The 18637-nt window shown below is 48.3% G+C and overlaps 6 protein-coding genes across 6 annotated transcripts; 1 reads left to right on the top strand and 5 right to left on the bottom strand.

Moving 5' to 3' along the window:
- Positions 1-444: 444 nt before the first annotated feature.
- On the bottom strand, positions 445-1759 carry N7468_004161 (uncharacterized protein; the record flags this gene model as incomplete). Its single annotated transcript, XM_058473458.1, has 2 exons — positions 445-1285; positions 1356-1759. The coding sequence occupies 2 exons, from the start codon at positions 1757-1759 to the stop codon at positions 445-447; spliced, it is 1245 nt and encodes a 414-aa protein (XP_058332461.1).
- Positions 1760-2689: 930 nt separating this feature from the next.
- On the top strand, positions 2690-4754 carry N7468_004160 (ankyrin repeat domain-containing protein; the record flags this gene model as incomplete). The annotated part of the gene is made up of 3 exons (XM_058473457.1): positions 2690-2786; positions 2844-2876; positions 2929-4754. 3 exons carry the CDS (start codon positions 2690-2692, stop codon positions 4752-4754), a joined length of 1956 nt encoding a protein of 651 aa, XP_058332460.1.
- A 288-nt stretch (positions 4755-5042) lies between these two features.
- Positions 5043-5752, bottom strand: N7468_004159 (ankyrin repeat domain-containing protein; the record flags this gene model as incomplete). The annotated part of the gene is given in 2 exon segments (XM_058473456.1): positions 5043-5725; positions 5737-5752. 2 exon segments carry the CDS (start codon positions 5750-5752, stop codon positions 5043-5045), a joined length of 699 nt encoding a protein of 232 aa, XP_058332459.1.
- Positions 5753-6505: 753 nt separating this feature from the next.
- On the bottom strand, positions 6506-6844 carry N7468_004158 (uncharacterized protein; the record flags this gene model as incomplete). The annotated part of the gene is made up of 1 exon (XM_058473455.1): positions 6506-6844. The coding sequence occupies one exon, from the start codon at positions 6842-6844 to the stop codon at positions 6506-6508; it is 339 nt and encodes a 112-aa protein (XP_058332458.1).
- A 2369-nt stretch (positions 6845-9213) lies between these two features.
- Positions 9214-9660, bottom strand: N7468_004157 (Zinc finger C2H2; the record flags this gene model as incomplete). The annotated part of the gene is made up of 1 exon (XM_058473454.1): positions 9214-9660. One exon carries the CDS (start codon positions 9658-9660, stop codon positions 9214-9216), a length of 447 nt encoding a protein of 148 aa, XP_058332457.1.
- Positions 9661-12442: 2782 nt separating this feature from the next.
- N7468_004156 (uncharacterized protein) lies at positions 12443-15391 on the bottom strand (the record flags this gene model as incomplete). The annotated part of the gene is made up of 4 exons (XM_058473453.1): positions 12443-13258; positions 13662-14121; positions 14230-14914; positions 15061-15391. 4 exons carry the CDS (start codon positions 15389-15391, stop codon positions 12443-12445), a joined length of 2292 nt encoding a protein of 763 aa, XP_058332456.1.
- Between the last annotated feature and the right edge of the window lie 3246 nt (positions 15392-18637).

Genomic DNA, 18637 nt, shown 5'->3' with positions numbered 1-18637 from the left:
AACAAGGTCAAAGTGAACTCTTCGAAAGGGAATACGAGGTAAGGCCGTGATGAATCATTGTGATTGAACCATGGACCGATGACCGATGACGGTACAGACCACGTGGGGCTTATCCGTTCCGGAACCAGGAAGGCGAACAAAAGCAATTCAATAAAAATAAAAGTGACTTGTTGGAAGGATTTTCTAGTCAGCTTACATAGGACCGGGTTGCAAAGGTCGATTTTCTGTGCGGTGACGAGCGGCACATCCTTAGCATGTGCTGCAACTACTCAGTCACATAACCTACTAAGCAATTTGAAAACTAGAAAGCGCTTTGAATGAACCCAACACGGGTCATTCAGAAAGAACGATAATATATGGACAGATGCCATTGATTCCTTTGTTGACCTCCTTCATTCGTATTCACCTGATTCATTTTCATCACGCGTCGAACGCTTTCTCACTTTATTGGAAGACGGGCTCTGCCTTGGTATAGACCTCATTTGCTCCCGCTCGGGCTTGTTCATATTTGGGTAAGATTGCCCGGATTGCTGAGTCCCCCCTAGCTGGAATCTGTCCCGTGACTCGATCATCAGTGTTACTAGAAGCATAGGATAAAGCTCCAAACCGACTCGTATATCGTTTGTCCGTCAAATGCCGAAGGGCTTCTTCCGTCATGGAGCCTACAAGTTGGGCTGAATTCCCCAGCGATAACGCTTTCTTCACATCGAAAAGATCCGCAAGGGTATTCACAACAACTTGGTCGCTCTCGCCATCTGCAACGACCTCTCCCACTCTGTATTCTTTCCGATTCGACACTTCGCTCGCTACCTTGCAGATCTCAAGGCATTGCTCGGAAGCATCGATGTCCTTTATTAAGCGTGTCCTCTCGTTCTCGTCGCCAGGGTCATTATTCGATACAAGGATTTCCAAACGGGCCCGGAGCCCACGGATAATCGTGTCGAAACTATCTTGATTTTTGTCCAGAGCCTGTCGGGTGATTCTTTGGGCCTCAAAAAGATGATCCTTCCCCCCTCCATCTCGTGACCCTTGCAAGAGAGACGATTCTTGACCGGCTAGGGATGCGATGTAATGACACGCATTTTCACAAATGCGAAGGCATTGTTTAGTGACTTCCTTTTCGTCATTGAGATCGAGACTTGAGCTTGAAGTGGTCGTGTTGTCGATGGAGAGCTGCCCCATCTTCTCGTCAACTCGTTGTAAGTGAACTTCCAAGGAACACATTGTGTCCTTGATCATTTCGTTATAATCTTCGAGAACTTTTTGAGATACTTTGGCATTATGGCTGGAACTGGGTTAGTCGGTTTTCCTAAGAACAAAAGAAAAGGAAAAAGAAAAAGAAGGGGTGAACAAACATGGTCAAGGTGCCCAAGCCGACCGATATTGTGGATTTGTACCCAGATATGGTATCGATAAATTCATGAATGTCACCTCTCATGAATTCCATCTTTGTCCAGTCTTTGATGGTTGTCTTCGATTTGCTTCCGAAAGCCTGCATACACTTTTCAAAATCGTGGCATACTTGGGCACATCTCTCAATAGGACCTTTGAGAAGCGCCAACATCTCTGCCTCCGTCCCAATCACTTGCTTCAACGAGTCTAGTATTGTGACGAGATCGCATAGCTCATGCTGCAGTCTGGCTAATGTTTTGTCGCGACCTTTGAATCGTATGATAGTTTCGCGGAGCGCTTTCGTTGACTGAACAGCAGCTGTGATAACCGCTAGTAGTGAGGCAGTTATGCTCAGAGGATCTGCCATCATGAGCGAGGCCTCTTCTGATCTGCTTATCACAGAAGCTGATTTCAATCGACATCGACAGAACCTAGTAGGTAGAAAAACATCGGCGAGGGGTAAGTTAAGGGCTGAAAAGGGTGATTGTAATTAGCGCCGGGGATGGGGGGGGATAGTCATGTGATTTCCCATCTGCAACAATACTTACGATCGCGGGAGGTCCTCTCTACCCGAGTAGTACGTGATAAGTAGTACGTGATATCAATCACGGGATTCAGATTCACCGCACGGCTGCAAGTGCGAACACGCTCCAGGAACCCGATGCAAGAATGCATTCAGCAGAGAGCGAAGCATCTTTGAAGATAATCAGAACCTCATGAGATTGTCCAAAGGGCTCCCGGCTGTGGTGACCTACTTTTCTTATAGTGTATCGCCGATGATCTGATAAGTTGACAGCATTCCGTTTTTTCATTGGTCAGACTTATCTACTCCTTTCTCCACATTGGAGTAAAACCATCGATCAAACCATGTCTTTCGTAAATTACAGGAAATTGCTATACCACTCCACCCCTCTTCTCCCCTCTCCTGTAAATGACCCTTGACCGGCTTGCAATAAAGCATTTCCGGAAATTGGTGTCACCATCAAATTAACACTCTTTCAGAGTTCCCCGAATCTTAAATGCCAAGATACACTAAATTAATTTCGAAGAAGTTCTGTCAGCTCCATTGGCTTTCGGGAGGCACCGCGTGAATTCCCGGATTATCGTATTAGCGGGGAAGGCGTCTATTACCTGTAACGTGAGGAAGTTATAACCTGAGTGGCCTACAACTTTCGCAATCCACAGCCTAGCAAGGTTTAGCGCCCGACGGTCATCTGAGAGCGGGGAAAAAGACACTCTTGACTTGTAGGAGGTGGAACTTTCCCTCGACTTGTAGCAGCCTCATTTTGCGTATTGAATGTTCAGCATGGGCCCGACATCATTCGGCCGTGCCAACACGGGCCTTCAACTTGGAAATAATCATGGGACAATCGGGACAATTAACATTTCATCCGGTGTGTGTCAAAATTCTTGTATAGCCGGAATAAGTTGACTCACCCTTTTTGGCCCAGACCGACCGGAAAACCCAGAGAAGACAGACAACGGTTTGCTCCATCCCCTACTGGTCAAAGACAAACTGACTTACCCTAAACACAGAGCTGCTCAGGTCTCTAGCATTCCCACAGATGCTAGACCGGAGGGACAATATCGAGGCACGTCACACTAATACCTGCGAATGGATTTTGGAGCTGGACGAATATCAGTCCTGGAGGAATCAGCCCTGTGGTCTATTATGGGTGAAGGGCAAGCCGGGTGCGGGCAAATCAACCTTGATGGTCTTCCTGCGCGACAGACTCAGCGAATTACAAGACGGCGGCCGGGGTGTTCTTCGGCTCGACTTTTTCTTCACCGCTCGGGGCGTGGAGCTGCAACGTACACCACTAGGGATGCTTCGATCATTGTTAAACCAAATTTTTGTTCAAGAAGCGACCATACGCCCTTATGTGCGAGAGATCTATGACCAACGATGTAGGCAGTTTGGCTTCGGTGAACGCAGGTGGGAATGGCCACAGACAGTGCTAGAAGAGTTACTCGCAAGCGCGGTCCTAGCATCAGCCACGAAACAGCATGTGATCATTTTCGTGGATGCGTTAGATGAGGCTGGCGCTAAGTCCGCTCAACAGCTCGCGGCATACTTCCATCGTCTTGTTGATTATGCTGATAAAAAGAAGCTACCCCTTCAGGTCTATATCTCATGTCGACACTATCCTATTACGGAATGTCCCCAGACAGTAGCGATACATGTCGAAGACCACAATAAAGATGACATTGCTACGTATATTAAGGACACGCTTCTTCAGACAGACTTCGGAGAAGTTTCCAGTCAAGGGACGAGAGACGTCCTGGTAGAAGAACTGGCCCAACATGCCAAGGGTGTCTTCCAATGGGCCCATCTTATAATGCCATTTATTCAGCAACAAATTGGCGAAGGAGAGTCAATCAGCGACATGCGGGATTGGTTGTGCGAGGTCCCAGCCGACCTGGAAGACGTCTACACGTATGTTCTGAGCAACGTGATCACGGCTAGGAATCGAGACCAATCATTCTTATTCTTCCAATGGGTGTGCCTGGCCGAGCGACCCCTAACTATAGTCGAAATACGATATGCGTTGGCGGCCAAGGATGCTCAAATAAAACCGCCTCGAACTGGATGGGAGAGGCTCCGCGGCTTCGTCGAAAGCAATGAACACATGAAGCGAAGAGTCAAGGCTCTTTCGGGTGGACTGGCTGAGGTAGTTTTAAGCGGCGACGACGAGGAGACCGTACAGGTAGTACACCAGTCGGTCAACGATTTCTTGCGCACAAAAGGACTGTCCCTTCTATACATTAGCATCAAGGGGGGAATCGGGACTCAGGATATGAAAAACATTCTCTCTCAGTCCCAGGGGACTCTCTATCGATCATGCCTGGTTTATCTTGCGACCATCTGCTCAGACAAACAAACAAGTGAATTCCAGAGATCAAGGATTGAGCTTGTCCGTGATCGTGCGTTTCTTGAATATGCGACTATCAATCTGTTTATTCATGCAGAAAAAGCCGCCGACTCTCGAGGTGCCTTGCTAGAAAATGAGAAAGCCATTCTGCATCAAATAACCAGTTTCTGGGTTCAAATCTACCAGTGCCTTGATGTTCATATCATAACCTGTCCACCTAGTGGCACAACGATTTTACATATGGCTGCCGCTGCGAATCTGCTTGACCTGATTCTTTCTGTGTTGTCAGGTGGCGAGGATATTGAAAGGAGAAACGAAGTGGGACATACGGCGTTACATTTCGCAGCACGGGTAGGAAACACGAGGGCCGGCAAAATTTTGCAGGAAAAAGGAGCAAACCGAGAAGCAGAAACCTACTACGGAGCGACTTGTTTAATGGAGGCGATCAGGGGGGGGAAATTTGGAATTTGTGGACTGGCTCCTAGATGAGGGCGTTAGGATTGAGACACGGGGTGGGGCCGCGCTACAAAAAGCTGCATTCGAAGGTCATAATGCGATCGTAGCGATACTTCTCAGGGCTGGAGCGAATGTCAATACCCAGGGTGGTAGATATGGCAATGCTTTACAGGCTGCTGCATTGGAAGGTCGTAATGCGATTGTAGAGATACTTCTCGGGGCTGGAGCGAATGTCAATGCCCAAGGTGGTAAATATGGCAATGCCCTACAGGCTGCTGCATATAGCAAAAGTGCTGAGACAGTCAAGATCCTACTCCACGCTCAAGCCGATGTCCCCACCTTGAGCGTTGACCTCAGCCCCCCCTCTCTAGCTCCCCTATCCAGCAGGAGCTGCACAATCTTATCGTGTCCTTCCAAAGACGCAGCGTATAGGGCATTTCCAGACCGCCTATCTTGAGCGTTGACCTCAGCTCCCCTCTCTAGCAGGAGCTGCACAATCTTATCGTGTCCTTGAAAAGACGCAGCGTATAGGGCATTTCCATAGTCTCCACCTTGAGCGTTGACCTCAGCCCCTCTCTCTAGCAGGAGCTGTACAATCTTATCGTAGCCTCTCAAAGATGCAGCTTGGAGAGCATTTCCATACCGCCTATGATGAGCGTTGACCTCAGCTCCCCTCTCTAGCAGGAGCTGCACAATCTTATTGTGGCCTCTCAAAGACGCAGCTTGGAGAGCATTTCCATACCGCCCACCTTGGGTATTGACCTCAGCTCCCCTCTCCAGCAGGAGCTGCACAATCTTATCGTGTCCTTCCAAAGACGCAGCGTATAGGGCATTTCTATAATCTCCACCTTGAGCGTTGACCTCAGCCCTCCTCTCTAGCAGGAGCTGTACAATCTTATCGTGGCCTCTCAAAGACGCAGCTTGGAGAGCATTTCCATACCGCCTATGATGAGCGTTGACCTCAGCTCTCCTCTCTAGCAGGAGCTGCACAATCTTATCATGGCCTCTCAAAGACGCAGCTTGGAGAGCATTTCCATACTCCCCACCTTGAGCGTTGACCTCTTAGGGACCAAAACTTGTCTACATTGATTGCTTTCATGTTTGAATTAATTCTAAATTCCTGGATCAGCATAACTTTATCATATACCCGAAGTTGGGTGATTCTGCCGCTAGTTACCGCCCTGGGTGGTGAGTACCGTCCGAACTACTGCCGTCCGAACTTGGACGAGAAAGGGTGGAGGGGTGGTTGGAGTTGAGGATCAGATCTGTCGCTATAGCTTCTCCTTCTCCCTTTGGTTTTAGTATCGCAATTGAAACGCCGTTGTTGCCTTGTCCCAACAGTGATTAGTTTCCCGTTGACAGAAGCTGGAAGAAAGCGCCACCTCGACATCATGGGTGTTAGTTAATAAAATTCAATATGTATTTTAATAAGACAGTTTGTGTGAAGGGCTAAAGCAAGACTTGATTCAATCTGAACTATGCCACAAACTGCGTTCGATAAACTCGAGGAAAAGAGAATTCAATAGACCCATCTTTCAATATTAGTATGCTAGGGTCACGTGTGCTCTACGTGATCGACACCGGGCCCTGGCCCGTGACAAAATATTAAGAATAAGAAACGATTATAAAGATAATCTGATATTTCGAATTTCAAGATTTAATTTCAAGAGCATCAAGAAAGCCTTTGCATTCGCAGTAGGGTATAGGGAAAACCCCTTGGGACACAAGAGGACAAAAACCTATACCAAGGCCTCCATCTTAATTTAAAATAAGGGGAGGTCCTATTATGAACTGTCCCAGTGTCCAGGCCCAGTAGCAGTGTAGGCTTTGGGTAAATGAACGGTGAGCTTGCCTGTGATAGAAACAGATCCTATGCCCTCTGCAAGTGGCAGGTTGATTGTGGTTGGACCAATAGTTGCATTTTCACCAAAGGCGTAGTCGCCTTCCAGGGCCGATTCTTTATCAAACTCAACCTGAGCAAGGGTGCAAATAAATTTTGGAACAGCTGACGAAAATTTGCCATTGAATGATTTGGAGACGCCGTTGCTAGGCAGGATAAAAGTTGACCAGAAGTTGCCGTTCCCATCTCCCTTGAAGAATCCAGAGCCGGTCGAGGAACCCATCTATTAAGAACACAGCAGATACCATGCGTTAGTAAAAACAAGTAAAGATAAGTAAAGATAAGGGAATAGGAGCAAGGAATATGCGGCCTTACTGTCTGATAAAGTTATATATAGGGTTTAGACTTTGGTTTGTGATTTTGAAGCTGGTTGTTCTGTTCAAGCAAGTAGAAACGAGAATGTTCCCTATTTATCTATACATAGGTAGCAACTAATATAGTAAACCATTGCAAACACCGCATGCAGTACTGGTGACGCCAACGTACAGATAAGTTCTAGGCTGCGAGCCACCATAAATGTTACATGCAGCGGTAGGTCATAGAATATACCAGATTTAACCGAGGTTCTAGATTCCTGGTAAGTGCTGCTTGCAGCACTGGTGACGCAAGCATACCAGATAAGCCATGCGTTGTTGGCCATGAATGGGCAATGCGAACAAATAGCTCCACTGCTAGTGTTACGTGGGCCCTCTATGAGAGCTAAAAGGTTGTAGCGAGCTGATCCTGATCCTGGACGTCAGCTCCACCAGAATCGACACGGGTCAGCTCTCACAAAGGCAGCATAGATGATATATAATTGGTGTCTAATCCACCCACATATCATGAGGTTTATATGGATGCTATTAAGGCTATTAAGGCCTGCACATAACAAAGGTATCATAAAATGGCAACCTGTAGGGTATATTGACTAATTATCGAAGTAAGAATATGATCTTCAGGTTAACCGAAAACTCGGATTCACACGATCGGTAGGCAGTAATTAACTTCGGGAGTTCGATTTCTCATCTTCATCAAGTCTAATTACCGGCACGGTGTTCAGCTCCTCAACCTACTAGGACCCACAAATAGCGTGTAGGAAGCGGCAAGCTAAGCAGGTGCCGGCGACATGCCGATCGAGGGCGCAGGTTTCCGTCGGCGAGCCATCATGCTGGTACAGACTACTATCCAATTATCGCTCTAGAAGCCACAATCAGGTGACTCACATCGTCTCAGAAACAGGATCGCCAACACGGCCCGTAGGGTGACGGCTGGAGAACGATTCTGTCAAGGGGTGATAGGAAGGGTCCCTTTCTCCTGCCGTCCGAGGTCGCGCTATGTATATAGCTGTCCCTAGCGGTTCCAGGTCCCCCTCCAACACATATCTTGAAATCTTCTAGTGATAGTTTTGAGTAACACAGACAATTAATACTTGCTTTTACAAACAAGAAAATACAAAAGAGAATATCTCCGTAACGCCCATATATACTAGACACATGCTCGACCCCTGGTTCTTACTCGGCGATGTAATCTCGTGGCTTGGGTGATCTTCCTCCTGCATACGTGAACTCATGAACTAGTTGAACACTAGTATCCACAATTCGCCACGTAGTACAGCCGGACCCGCCTTAGTGCCCGAAGTCGCCTGTCGGTAATCTCGATCTCCGATCGTTGACTGTTGCCCAACGATCGAGGTCTCATCGTAGGAACTGAGAATAATCTGCCATGATGTTGTCATTCCCAGTCTAGATTCCGGAGTAGCTCGGCCTTTAATGATCTGCCGTAATGTTGCCATTCCCAGATCTAGATCTCGGAGCAGCTCGGCCTTTAACGATCTGCCATAATGTTGTCATTCCCAGATCTAGATCTCGGAGTAGCTCGGCCTTTATTGTGATGCATCGTCTTTGGGGCAGTCACACCTCCGCTCTTCTAATGACGAACAGTACTCTCCAAAGAAGCCTCTGATAGCCTGAAACAGAGGAAGAAAGTGCCTGGTGAGGTTGCAGGCTTGGATTGAGCATGGCCTGAACGCCCACTGGGATAATTGGTAATACTTAGACTGCGTCACGATCCGCAATGTCCAAGGATATCCGCAATGCATATCCGCAAACTGCGGATTTGGATATGGGCCTCATATCCGTTGGATAATTGCGGATATTCAATAGATATCAAACAAAAAAAAATGTGCCAAGACTCGTGACTTTGACGGGTATACAAGTAAATGCTCATGTTCGAAGACCATGAGCCTCAGAAGCATGCCTCCGCAGGTGCATCTCGTGTAGGACGGATAGATCGCAAAAATTGCATCTTCGGTCCATCAAGTGTGAATCTCTAAAATGCCTTCTCACTCCATTATAGTCTGCGTATGCCTTCGGACATTGAAAGCATGCGAATGTTTGCTCTGCATTCGGGATAAGCTTTCTGTCAGAAGTATGTCCATTCCTCTCCGATGTAGTCGTCGGCGTACCAGCCTTCATCTTTCGAGCTGGCGGAGGGGAAATAACGTCCTCACGGTCGGACGGCGCAGAGCGCTTCCGTCGCCCTCGAAGAGGACCACCCTCCTGAAAGCCGCAATATTGTATTCCAGCAGCAACAGCTTTGTTGCGCCGCGTCCACTCATCCTCTAATGAATCGGTGGTGGGCCAAGTAAAGAATGTCTCCACGAGAAGGATCTGCTCCGATGGCATTGCAAACTCCTTCCTCGCGCGCAGGCTCATCGCTGACAGCCCCGCCGGTCAGCTGTCTTTCAATGTCAATCACCGCCTGTTGCCGACTGAAATCACGGCGTATTTCCTTCCGCCGTTTGTGCTGCAAACGGCGGCGCAAATTTTGGACTTGACGTCTCTGGTCCTTCAGCATCGCCCGCGGCGCTGGGTCATGAGGGCGGCCACCGCACTGGGTCTCTAACTCGAGTTGCCAGCGTATGGCCGAGAGCAGTTCAGGGTCTTTCTCCACTGATTCCCGATCGACGTCACTCAGGTATCGCGGCCGCCGCCGATCAATCCAGCGGCTCATCCGAGTCACAGCCTTGGAGAACTCTTCATCCGGATTAAGGCCGCACATGATCTCCTGTAAGCCAGTATGCCGACGGGGGCGATAATGTTGTATAAACGTCCTGCTACTGGCGTGCACCATGATCACATTACGCTGAGCTTCACTGACAAAACCTAGCCAATGACTTAGCCTGCCAATCTAGATATATAAGAACATGGGCCGTTTTGAGTCCACTCACCACTCTTATCAAGTAAATCACCACCTCCGTATCGGAATTGATGCGAAAGAAAAATGATTCAGGAAGCCGGAAATTTCACTGGATGTCCTGAGCTGTGCGTCGATTGTGCTTCCATTCATAGACGTCTCCCACAAGATGTGTGGCAGACCACAGGTTACATCCACTTTCGGAAAGACATAGTAGTTATCCATCTCTTCACAGGAAGTGGCATTTCCTGTCGGCCACCCTCGACAAGTAGCTTCCGAAAGTCTTCCATAGAGTTTGAGTGAGGCGCTTCAAATGCGTCGACGGAGAACAATATAATGAAAAGTAGACCATGCGGGCTGGAAGGACAAGGGCGATCAAGATTATGACCCCTCCCAGAAAACCATAGCCCACTTACCAAAGTGTGAGTGCTAAGGAGACAAAGAAAGGGATCATGAAAAGACCGCTAAGTATATCCTTTATGTAGATTAGATCCAAGCGCCTGGTTTAGTACCTTAGGCGCGACGCGCATTTCGGGCAGCTGACTGAAATCGCTTTGCTGCCTAAAACTGAAGCTTATCCTGGCTAGCCGCAAATGCTTTTAGTCAGCGTGGGCTAACTAAGCGGTTGGGGTCATTTGCCAAGGTCAATGCACTAATTTCCAGTACTGGCTGCTTTGTTCCCAGTCTCTTGAGAAGAAAGAGCTGGACCAGCTGCCTCTTCGCTGCAGGATCCCTTTTGGGCCACGAACACAGACAGCGAGAGAGGGCCACGAAGCGTCCTCTGGATCAGGGAAGTCCACGGTAAGATAAGCATTCCCAAGACCAGATTGTTGTCTGACTCTGGCTCAAGAACCTGAGGGCGTGTAAGCCATTTTATCCCCTCAAATCAATGACAACTGGACGCTGACCACTATCATCTCAAAGCATATTACGCTACTCGGTACCACTGTGGATGATATCATACAGCCGCAGCCCGCCGGGCGCTAAGCGAAACCTTAGGAGCAGGAATCGCCCTCGGCACATCGCATACTGACGGGGCATTTGTTCTTGGAGGGTTTCTTGAAAAAAAGCCCCTTGCCAGATGGAGCAACCCCTGAGAAAACTGAGGGTTGCGTATCTATCGTATCTATCGCCTGCGCCACATGACGAATGGTGTAACAAATAAAGCCAATTTGCGTTCAGATAATGATGGCTTATACTGGGAGAAACCTTTGAAGGCCCGCAACGCAAGGATGGCATGGCTGAAGATAGTGTGAACTTTGCCCTAGCAACACGCTTGCCACTCTAAGGCGGAGAAACGAGGGGGTCGGTGCTCTGGATACCATTTGTTGCGAGAGTCGGTCACACTTAGGATCTTATGTAACCCGAAGTGTACACTTCACATGTCTTCCCGTTCAAGTACTTGTATAGTCGAAATGACCAAGTCCGTCCCACATATCGGCATCAAACAAACCCGGAAGAATTATACTCGGATTCAACGTATCTAAGGTCGTAAAAGCGGTGGGACTAGCACGAGTGACACCAACAGAGCTTGGTGGAGGATCGAGCAATTCAACTAATGTTCTGTGGATTGCTTTGGACGTCTGAGCACAAATTTCGTGGTTTGGCTCACCGGGCCCACTGATGCTCTCCAACTGGGAGACGAAAACATACAGAGCCTGTACAAGCCTGGATCGGGTAAGCTCTGCTGGGAAACCTGACGCGAAAGATCCATCTCTGGCTAACTCGTGTGCAGCTTTGGTTAGGACAATCGCAGGGGATACGCCATAGCGTAGAATCTATGATCAATGTTACCTTCACCGTTAGATTTGAGGGCAATGTGGAACATTCAACGTACGATGTACGAGAATCTTCGGTGAAGATATATCGCCTTTCTGCGAAAAGAGCCCAATTCTTCTATTCGTGTAATCATTTTCAAAGATATTTCGAGCAATCCTTGTCTCGACTGTGCGTCATTTTGCTCGAGGATCTGAAATGCCTGAAATACACAATGTAGAAACCCCACAGAGATCATAGCCAGCATGAAACAGATTTGAGGATGGGTTCCTGAGGTCCAGCATCGTGCATCATAATGAAGATGGGGCGGCAGAGACTCCCATATGACTCGGTTGCGATCGGGAATACTCCTAGACTTATTGTCAGTTCACACGCATCAAAGAGATGAGCAAGATCAAATTCCTACTTTAGATTGGCAATAATTTGACCTGTCAAGGGACGATACTTATAGTCAAGTATCTCCTCAATTATCTCCGCAATGATATATCTGACGCGAGTCCATGTAGAAGGGCAGAACTTCCCTTCTTAATTCCATCCATCTGGACTAAGGCTACTTCGAGCCTTGGCAATTCCAGAAGGACTTGCTAATATTTCGGAATCGGCCAAGTCCAACGGCAGTTTGCTATCTGCATGGCGCTTCAAAAGTCGGGGTGGACGATCAAATAGCGTTGCTAAGTATTTGTCCGTATGATATGCCTTGGCAAAAACCTTCCTGCGACACTCGGTGAGAAAGAGAGGGGTGTCGATAGTGTTGAACGCGTCACGGTTAACCCCAAACCCTAGAATATCTGCGTACAGGTCTCCCAGGCAACACCAAGTATCCTCGCCTGCGCTTGAAAGCTCAGAAAGTGTTCCGGCACAAGATTGCATATTACTTACTCGAATCTCCCTCTATACACGCTGTGAGCATCAAATGATCTTGTCCCAACCAGACCAGCATGTCATTCAATGGAGTGAGTTCCCGAGCGAGGCGAAGGCAATTGGTGCTACAGCAATACAGATCTCGAGCGAAGGCATCCAGTTGCTCCCCTTCCTGTGCCAGTCCGATCAGACACGACCGTGCAGCAACTGAGAAAACAACACCAAGGAATTCGAGGCGTAGATTCTCCCCTGTATATAGATGCATAAACTCAGACGGGCTCATTAGGGCTGTAACATTGATCTGGGAGGAAGTCGAGATAAGGACTTCTTCAGCGAGACGAGAAAGCTGATCGTTGCCTTCCCCTTCGCCGTTGGAAAGAGAAAGGACAGATTCCGAAAGCGAAGGCAGTGCAGATAGAATCAATTGGCTTGGTATGATTGATGCTTGGCTTGTGGAATAGTACGTGGCCAGCAAGTTACGTATAGTGTTGAAGTCACGCAGCACTTGGAGAATCTCCGCAACGAGCGCAATCTGATCGCCATAAATAGACTCACCCTGAGTACTGAACAGGGTTGCGTTCGAATCCGTAACACGTTCGCGAGTCGCCTCGAGAAGGAAGTCATTCACTTTTCGTGCAGGATGGTACTTGGTATTTGCCTTAAACACCGATAGTTTGCTGGCAGGTACTGAATGACACCGCGGTCGGGCATAATACGATGAGGTCCCAGGCGTTCGGAAAGCACGAGAAGATCTGTCTTCTGTAGCCAAGCCTAGTCTCTGGCTAAGAGGAGCTGGGTGGTAGATACAGATCGATTCTTGACCACGCTGGCGGCTACGTTCACAGATTGGCCGTCCATGGTCACACCTCAACTTACGTTTGCGACAAGGCTCACACGATGCAATAGTCCCGTTCCGTCTTCGTGAGATGATCATTGAGCTTCGGTTTTTCCTTCCGCTCCCCCGATGTTCTAAAAGCGGAAATTTCTTGGCGGGTAGGACGGCTGTACACAAAGTTTGGATGAAGTATTTGAAGGAGACAAATGATCGGATGGCGCCGCGGGATGGGAGCTGGGACGTGCGGGGTACCCCTTCGGAACTCGGAGACCCCTAAGAGGTACATGGCTTTGATCGCCACCGCTTACTGATTTGAGCTGAGAATATTACTCCAGTAGACCTGGATTGCGCCAGGCTTTCTTCCGGGGTATTTGTCCAAAAATAATCTTGTCACTTCAGACCACGGTCGACTTCCATCTCGCTTGAGCTCTCGTAGAAGTTTTTTCTCTTCAGGCGACCACCGCACACGCCTGCTGGTCTTTGGTTTTGCACTGCTGCGACCGGATTGGGAGCTCGGCGCCAAGCTCGGCGAAAAGCTCGGCGAAGACCTGTTCGACCATGCCTCTCCGTCGTCACACCCCGGGGATAAAATTCGCTTGCGATGCTCCTTTTGTACCCCTGGCTTCGAAGATTTATTCTCAGAGGATTCGTCATGGAATGGAGACTCGGCTGAAGACGCCATGGGTGGGTGGTGAGAAACGTCTGGAAGGAATGTCATGAAATAAACTTGCCGAGGACCGTGGGCTTGCATACGGAGGATTCCACGGCCATAGATCTCTTGTGTGTCACCTGGGATAGATGCTGAACAACATTTGGAGGATAGACTATAGCCGTCATCTTTCCGGGACGACCTCCTTGGTCGAGGCCAGTGTGTTTCTTGCGGATATCTTGGGTCGTTTCTGTGACCGTTTTGGCGACTGAAGACAAGATTCACCCGGGAGTAATGAATTTCTTCCCCTTACGGCCCGTTTTCGGCGATTCTTGTTACGGCCGTTGCCGCCTCCACGATCGCAGTGTCGCGATCTGGCTGAAGGACTCGCGTTGGCGCCTCCAGCAACGTCGTCGCTTCGACTAGCAGGGACAACCACGCTAATGGCTTGTAATCTTTTCGACCGCCCAAACTCCGCATTTTGTCGTGGACGAAGGGAGCGAGTTCTAGCCGAAGGGGCTTCTGATTCTTTGACTCGACAAGTTCGCGGTGTCGACTGGGAGATGCAGGGGTCTGCGTTTTCTCGATGGAACCACCTGCGGTACCCTTGTCCGGACATGCCTCGCTGCTTGAGGATCCCTCGGCCTGGAACCTTTGTGTCTTCATCCCACTCTCTAAAACCTCCATCCGATCTTGCCGGTTTTCGGGTCTTGAGTCGGTGTCGTCCACCTTGGATTCCTCCTGATTCGTGCTATCCATGCTGGGCTGTGCTGGCATATCCAGCGAAGGCGGCGGCGAGATATGAAGACAAGTCGAGCCGACTTGTGATAAAGCAGGAGCCGGGTGCGGCTCATGGTAACCTCCTAGCGAAAAGACACTGTCTCGGCGCCATGTGGGTAAGTCACTTGGGGCCAGAGTCGAGGAGACGGGTGAGGAGATGGGTACTTCTGATAGAGTTAGAAATAGAAGGGGAACCACAAGATCACGATCGCAGCACCCTACCCTGTTGATGTAAATGCGGTTCCGCTGGTAATGGAGTGATTTCTAAGTCACCAAGCATCTTTGCCGAAGATCGGCCTGAATGATCTGGTAGACAATATCAGTCAATCTTGCTTTGCACAGTCAGGTGATAAGTCCAAATTACCACTTGTCAACGATGGTTGCTCGCTTCGAGGTTTCTCGGTCTCGGATTGGACCCCCGAGTCGAGATGCATATCATAGTTCACGTTGTGCACGCCCAGGCCGTTTTCTCGCATAACTCTGCCTATTTCGAGATCAAATTTACTGCCGGCATTTGGAGCCGCAGTGTCTCTCGTGGGATTTTGGATTCCTACAGAGGGTGGGATAAATGGAAGGGTATAAGGTGCTATTGGAGTCTGATACGTCGTCCAACAAGAAGCCGGAGTAATAGACGAGGAGGAGTGCTTGGTAGGCGGATGAGAATAGAAGCTGATATTATCAAGGTCGATAGGCATGGTGGCTCAACACACCAATAGGCAAAGGGACTGGGCTTGGAACAGAGGAATATAGAGGGGGCTCACAAGCTTTTATAACCGCAGCTCAGGACCCGCGCAACACGGAAGGTTGTACATAGTCCCATCTACGGTCAAGATATAGAATTAGGTCTTGGCCGGATTCTGCCTCGCCCCATAGACCATTAATCCGCTTTCCCCGTGGATGTCACCTTGTCCCTCCTCTTCCCCCAAAAAAGCCCGCGACTCATTCCTAGAATGGACGTGCACGGCGACGTAGTCGGGCTCTCGGAGAAACACAGGTCCCTGCCATAGGCCAATCGGCTAGATCAACCACCCTAGGCCTCTATCGTACACAAGGCCAAATCCTGTTTTAATCACCGCATCGCAGAGCCCACGGCAGCTCCAAACCAATCAAGATGATCTCGTGCAGGAAACGCGCGGCCTGGCCATAGCCACGAACGTACTCGACTCGGCATTCGACGAACCAGATCGATTACAAGCGACCTCAACAAGACCAACATGACCACCATGCAGAATGCCCCACGGCCACGTCACCAACTATCCGCTTTCTATGAGCAACAAGGCGTACCGCATGCCCAGTTTTTCCCCCAAGGGCGCTCTGTGGACATCAAGAGGCATTTTTGCCATTGGCGGCTGCACTGCTCCCAGCAGGGTTCCAACGCCCGTGTGCATCTTGACACGTCATCCCTCTGTCTCAGAGGTCAGAGATGCGCCTTGTAGGCTCTTCCAAGAGGCTTGGACTGAGAATCACATGGGCCACGGCCGACAGCCAGGAAAGCCCATTGGGGGAGAGGGAGAATGGGGACGAGAGTCACGGTCCCAGAAGGCAGACAGACCTTTCTCCAGGAACGACTAAGATCGGCGATTCACGCCGATGGCGATCAAATCCGATCAAATCAGAGGCCTTGAGGGCGTACCGTTGCAACGACGCCAGAGAACCAAGGGGGCGCAGCACCTGAGAGTGGAGACGGTCATCTCTAAGCACAGGGATCCGGAGGAGGGGGCTCCGTGCTGGCAGCGCACTGCCGGAACGGCAAAGCCCAAGAGGCGCGTCCGTGGGGTGGGTTGGAAAGGGGGGATGGTTGAGCGACGCACCTGCCGGGTTATATAGTTCATGAGGATCCACGAAGGCGGCGACAGGCGGCAGTTCTCGTTACAGGCTAGCGCAAGCGGCTAAACCTAATATGGACGCACTAAACCCAACCGAGGCGGCAAGAGACAGGCGCTAAACTATAATGGTGGGGTTGCCAGAAACAGCGGCCTCCTGGTAAATACAAATTGTACTAAGAAAGGATTTAGTATGGAAGAAGAAAAAGTACGAAGTATCCTGGAATGGCTACGACCGACTAAGGTCAAGGAGATATAGTAATTTCTGGGATTGGCTAACTACTATCAACAATGGATTAAAGGATTCTCGACAAAAGTATATAGCTTAATGCAACTTATAAAGGGAGACTAGCTATAGAAATAGAATAATAAAGCAGAACAATCATTTAGCGAACTGAAATAATTATTCTTGGAACAAATTATACTTGCCAGAAACGATCTATAAAAACCATATATCATAGAGATAGATATATCGGATTATATGTTGGGGGCTAGATTTATATAATCTGATAGTAAACAGAAATATCGACTAATTATATTTTGGTCTAGGAAAATGATACTAGCCGAATTAAACTATGACGTTTATAACAAGAAACTATTAGTAATAGTTATGGTATTTAAGATATAGAGACTATACTTGGAAGAAACAAATTACTAGATAATAATAAAGTTAGATTATAAAAATCTGATATACTTTACTACTACTAAGAAGCTCACTAGACGACAAGTACGATAGATAGAAGAACTATTCCGATACAACTACCGAATCGAGTATTATAACAGAACCACAAACAATCAAGTAGATATACTTAACAGAAGACTAGATTACTAGGAAGGAGTTAAGGAAGTATCACCAGCTATCCTAAAAATAAATGAATAAGACAATATTGTCTATAACTATTAATAGCTAGCCACAACTAGACCTCGCCACGACCCGCGGGTCTACCCAAACGGGGTACCCATTACCCATTTCTTGGCGGGTAATGGGTAGGGTTTGCCTACCCGCGTGCGGGTAGTGGGAAGCTGGTTAATACCCATGGGTATTTTCTGGGTACCCGCGGGTAGTCAAACAATACAAACAGGTGGGACCCCGTGACTTGTATATTTTATGCATATTCGAGCTGTAATTTTGAGTATTTCATATACAACTACCAGTCAAGATTCAAGAGATTTCTCAGTATTAAAGAGGTTAAAACAAGGTCAATTTGATTCTATAGCTAATACTCAATAAACTGATCATCATCCCGTCTCCGCTTCCGACTTCTACCTGAAATCCGTTGTTGAGTCTCTGGGAGAGGATTTGTAGCTTCATCGTCAGATAAAGCTTCATGAGAAGGGCCCTGGGTAGTATCTGGCTCTTGTATGACCTCTATATCCTCCTCTTCATTATCACTGATAGGATCAATATCCTGTAGTGACTGAGGACTTTTCTCTTCTCTCTCTGTCTCAATCTCCCCACTTGTAAGATACTCCTTCTTAAGAGTAAGGTTGTCATCTTCAAGCTCAAATTTTGTTGCGAACCTATACATCATGAGCTCCTGGATAGTTTCAGATCTTAGAGAGCCTCGACGGTAATGACAGATGTCCCGAGCAGAGTTAAAGAGACGCTCAACCCCTGCACCTGTAGCAGGAATTGTAAGAATATCCCGTGCAAGGCTTGCGAGAGCAGGAAATTCATGTTGATGGTCTTTCCAGAACGCTCGAATGGTTACTCCAGTGATAGTACCTAATATTTATTAATAAAACACACAATAAACCAAGATAATACTGACCAGATTCAAGATATCTTGAAAGCTCATCCCGCTCAGTTAAGCTTGTTTGCTGAGATTCAGACTCTCTAAGCATCCGTTCAAGATCAAACTCCGAGGTCTGTGTTGTGGATATATGAGACTCTAGTAATGTCTGGTTCTGTAACAGACGTTGCTTATAAGACTCAAAGTAATCCACAAAGCTTTGGCGATATCGATCACGCCACTCATCGCCCCAATCTTTTCCTAGAAAAAACTGGAGCTTATTCTGCGGTGCAAGCATTGTTCCAATAGCAAAGAGGTCTCCAGGAACGCCATCTGTCTTGCTATAATATTGGGAAAGCTTTGTCTTCGCCACATAAAGCGCATT

This window comes from Penicillium chermesinum (assembly GCF_028974085.1).
Source record: "Penicillium chermesinum strain IBT 19713 chromosome Unknown utg000003l:1.0-5111272.0:1.0-5115320.0, whole genome shotgun sequence".
NCBI classification, from domain to species: domain Eukaryota; kingdom Fungi; phylum Ascomycota; class Eurotiomycetes; order Eurotiales; family Aspergillaceae; genus Penicillium; species Penicillium chermesinum.
This window is presented reverse-complemented; position numbering and strand designations above follow the sequence as displayed.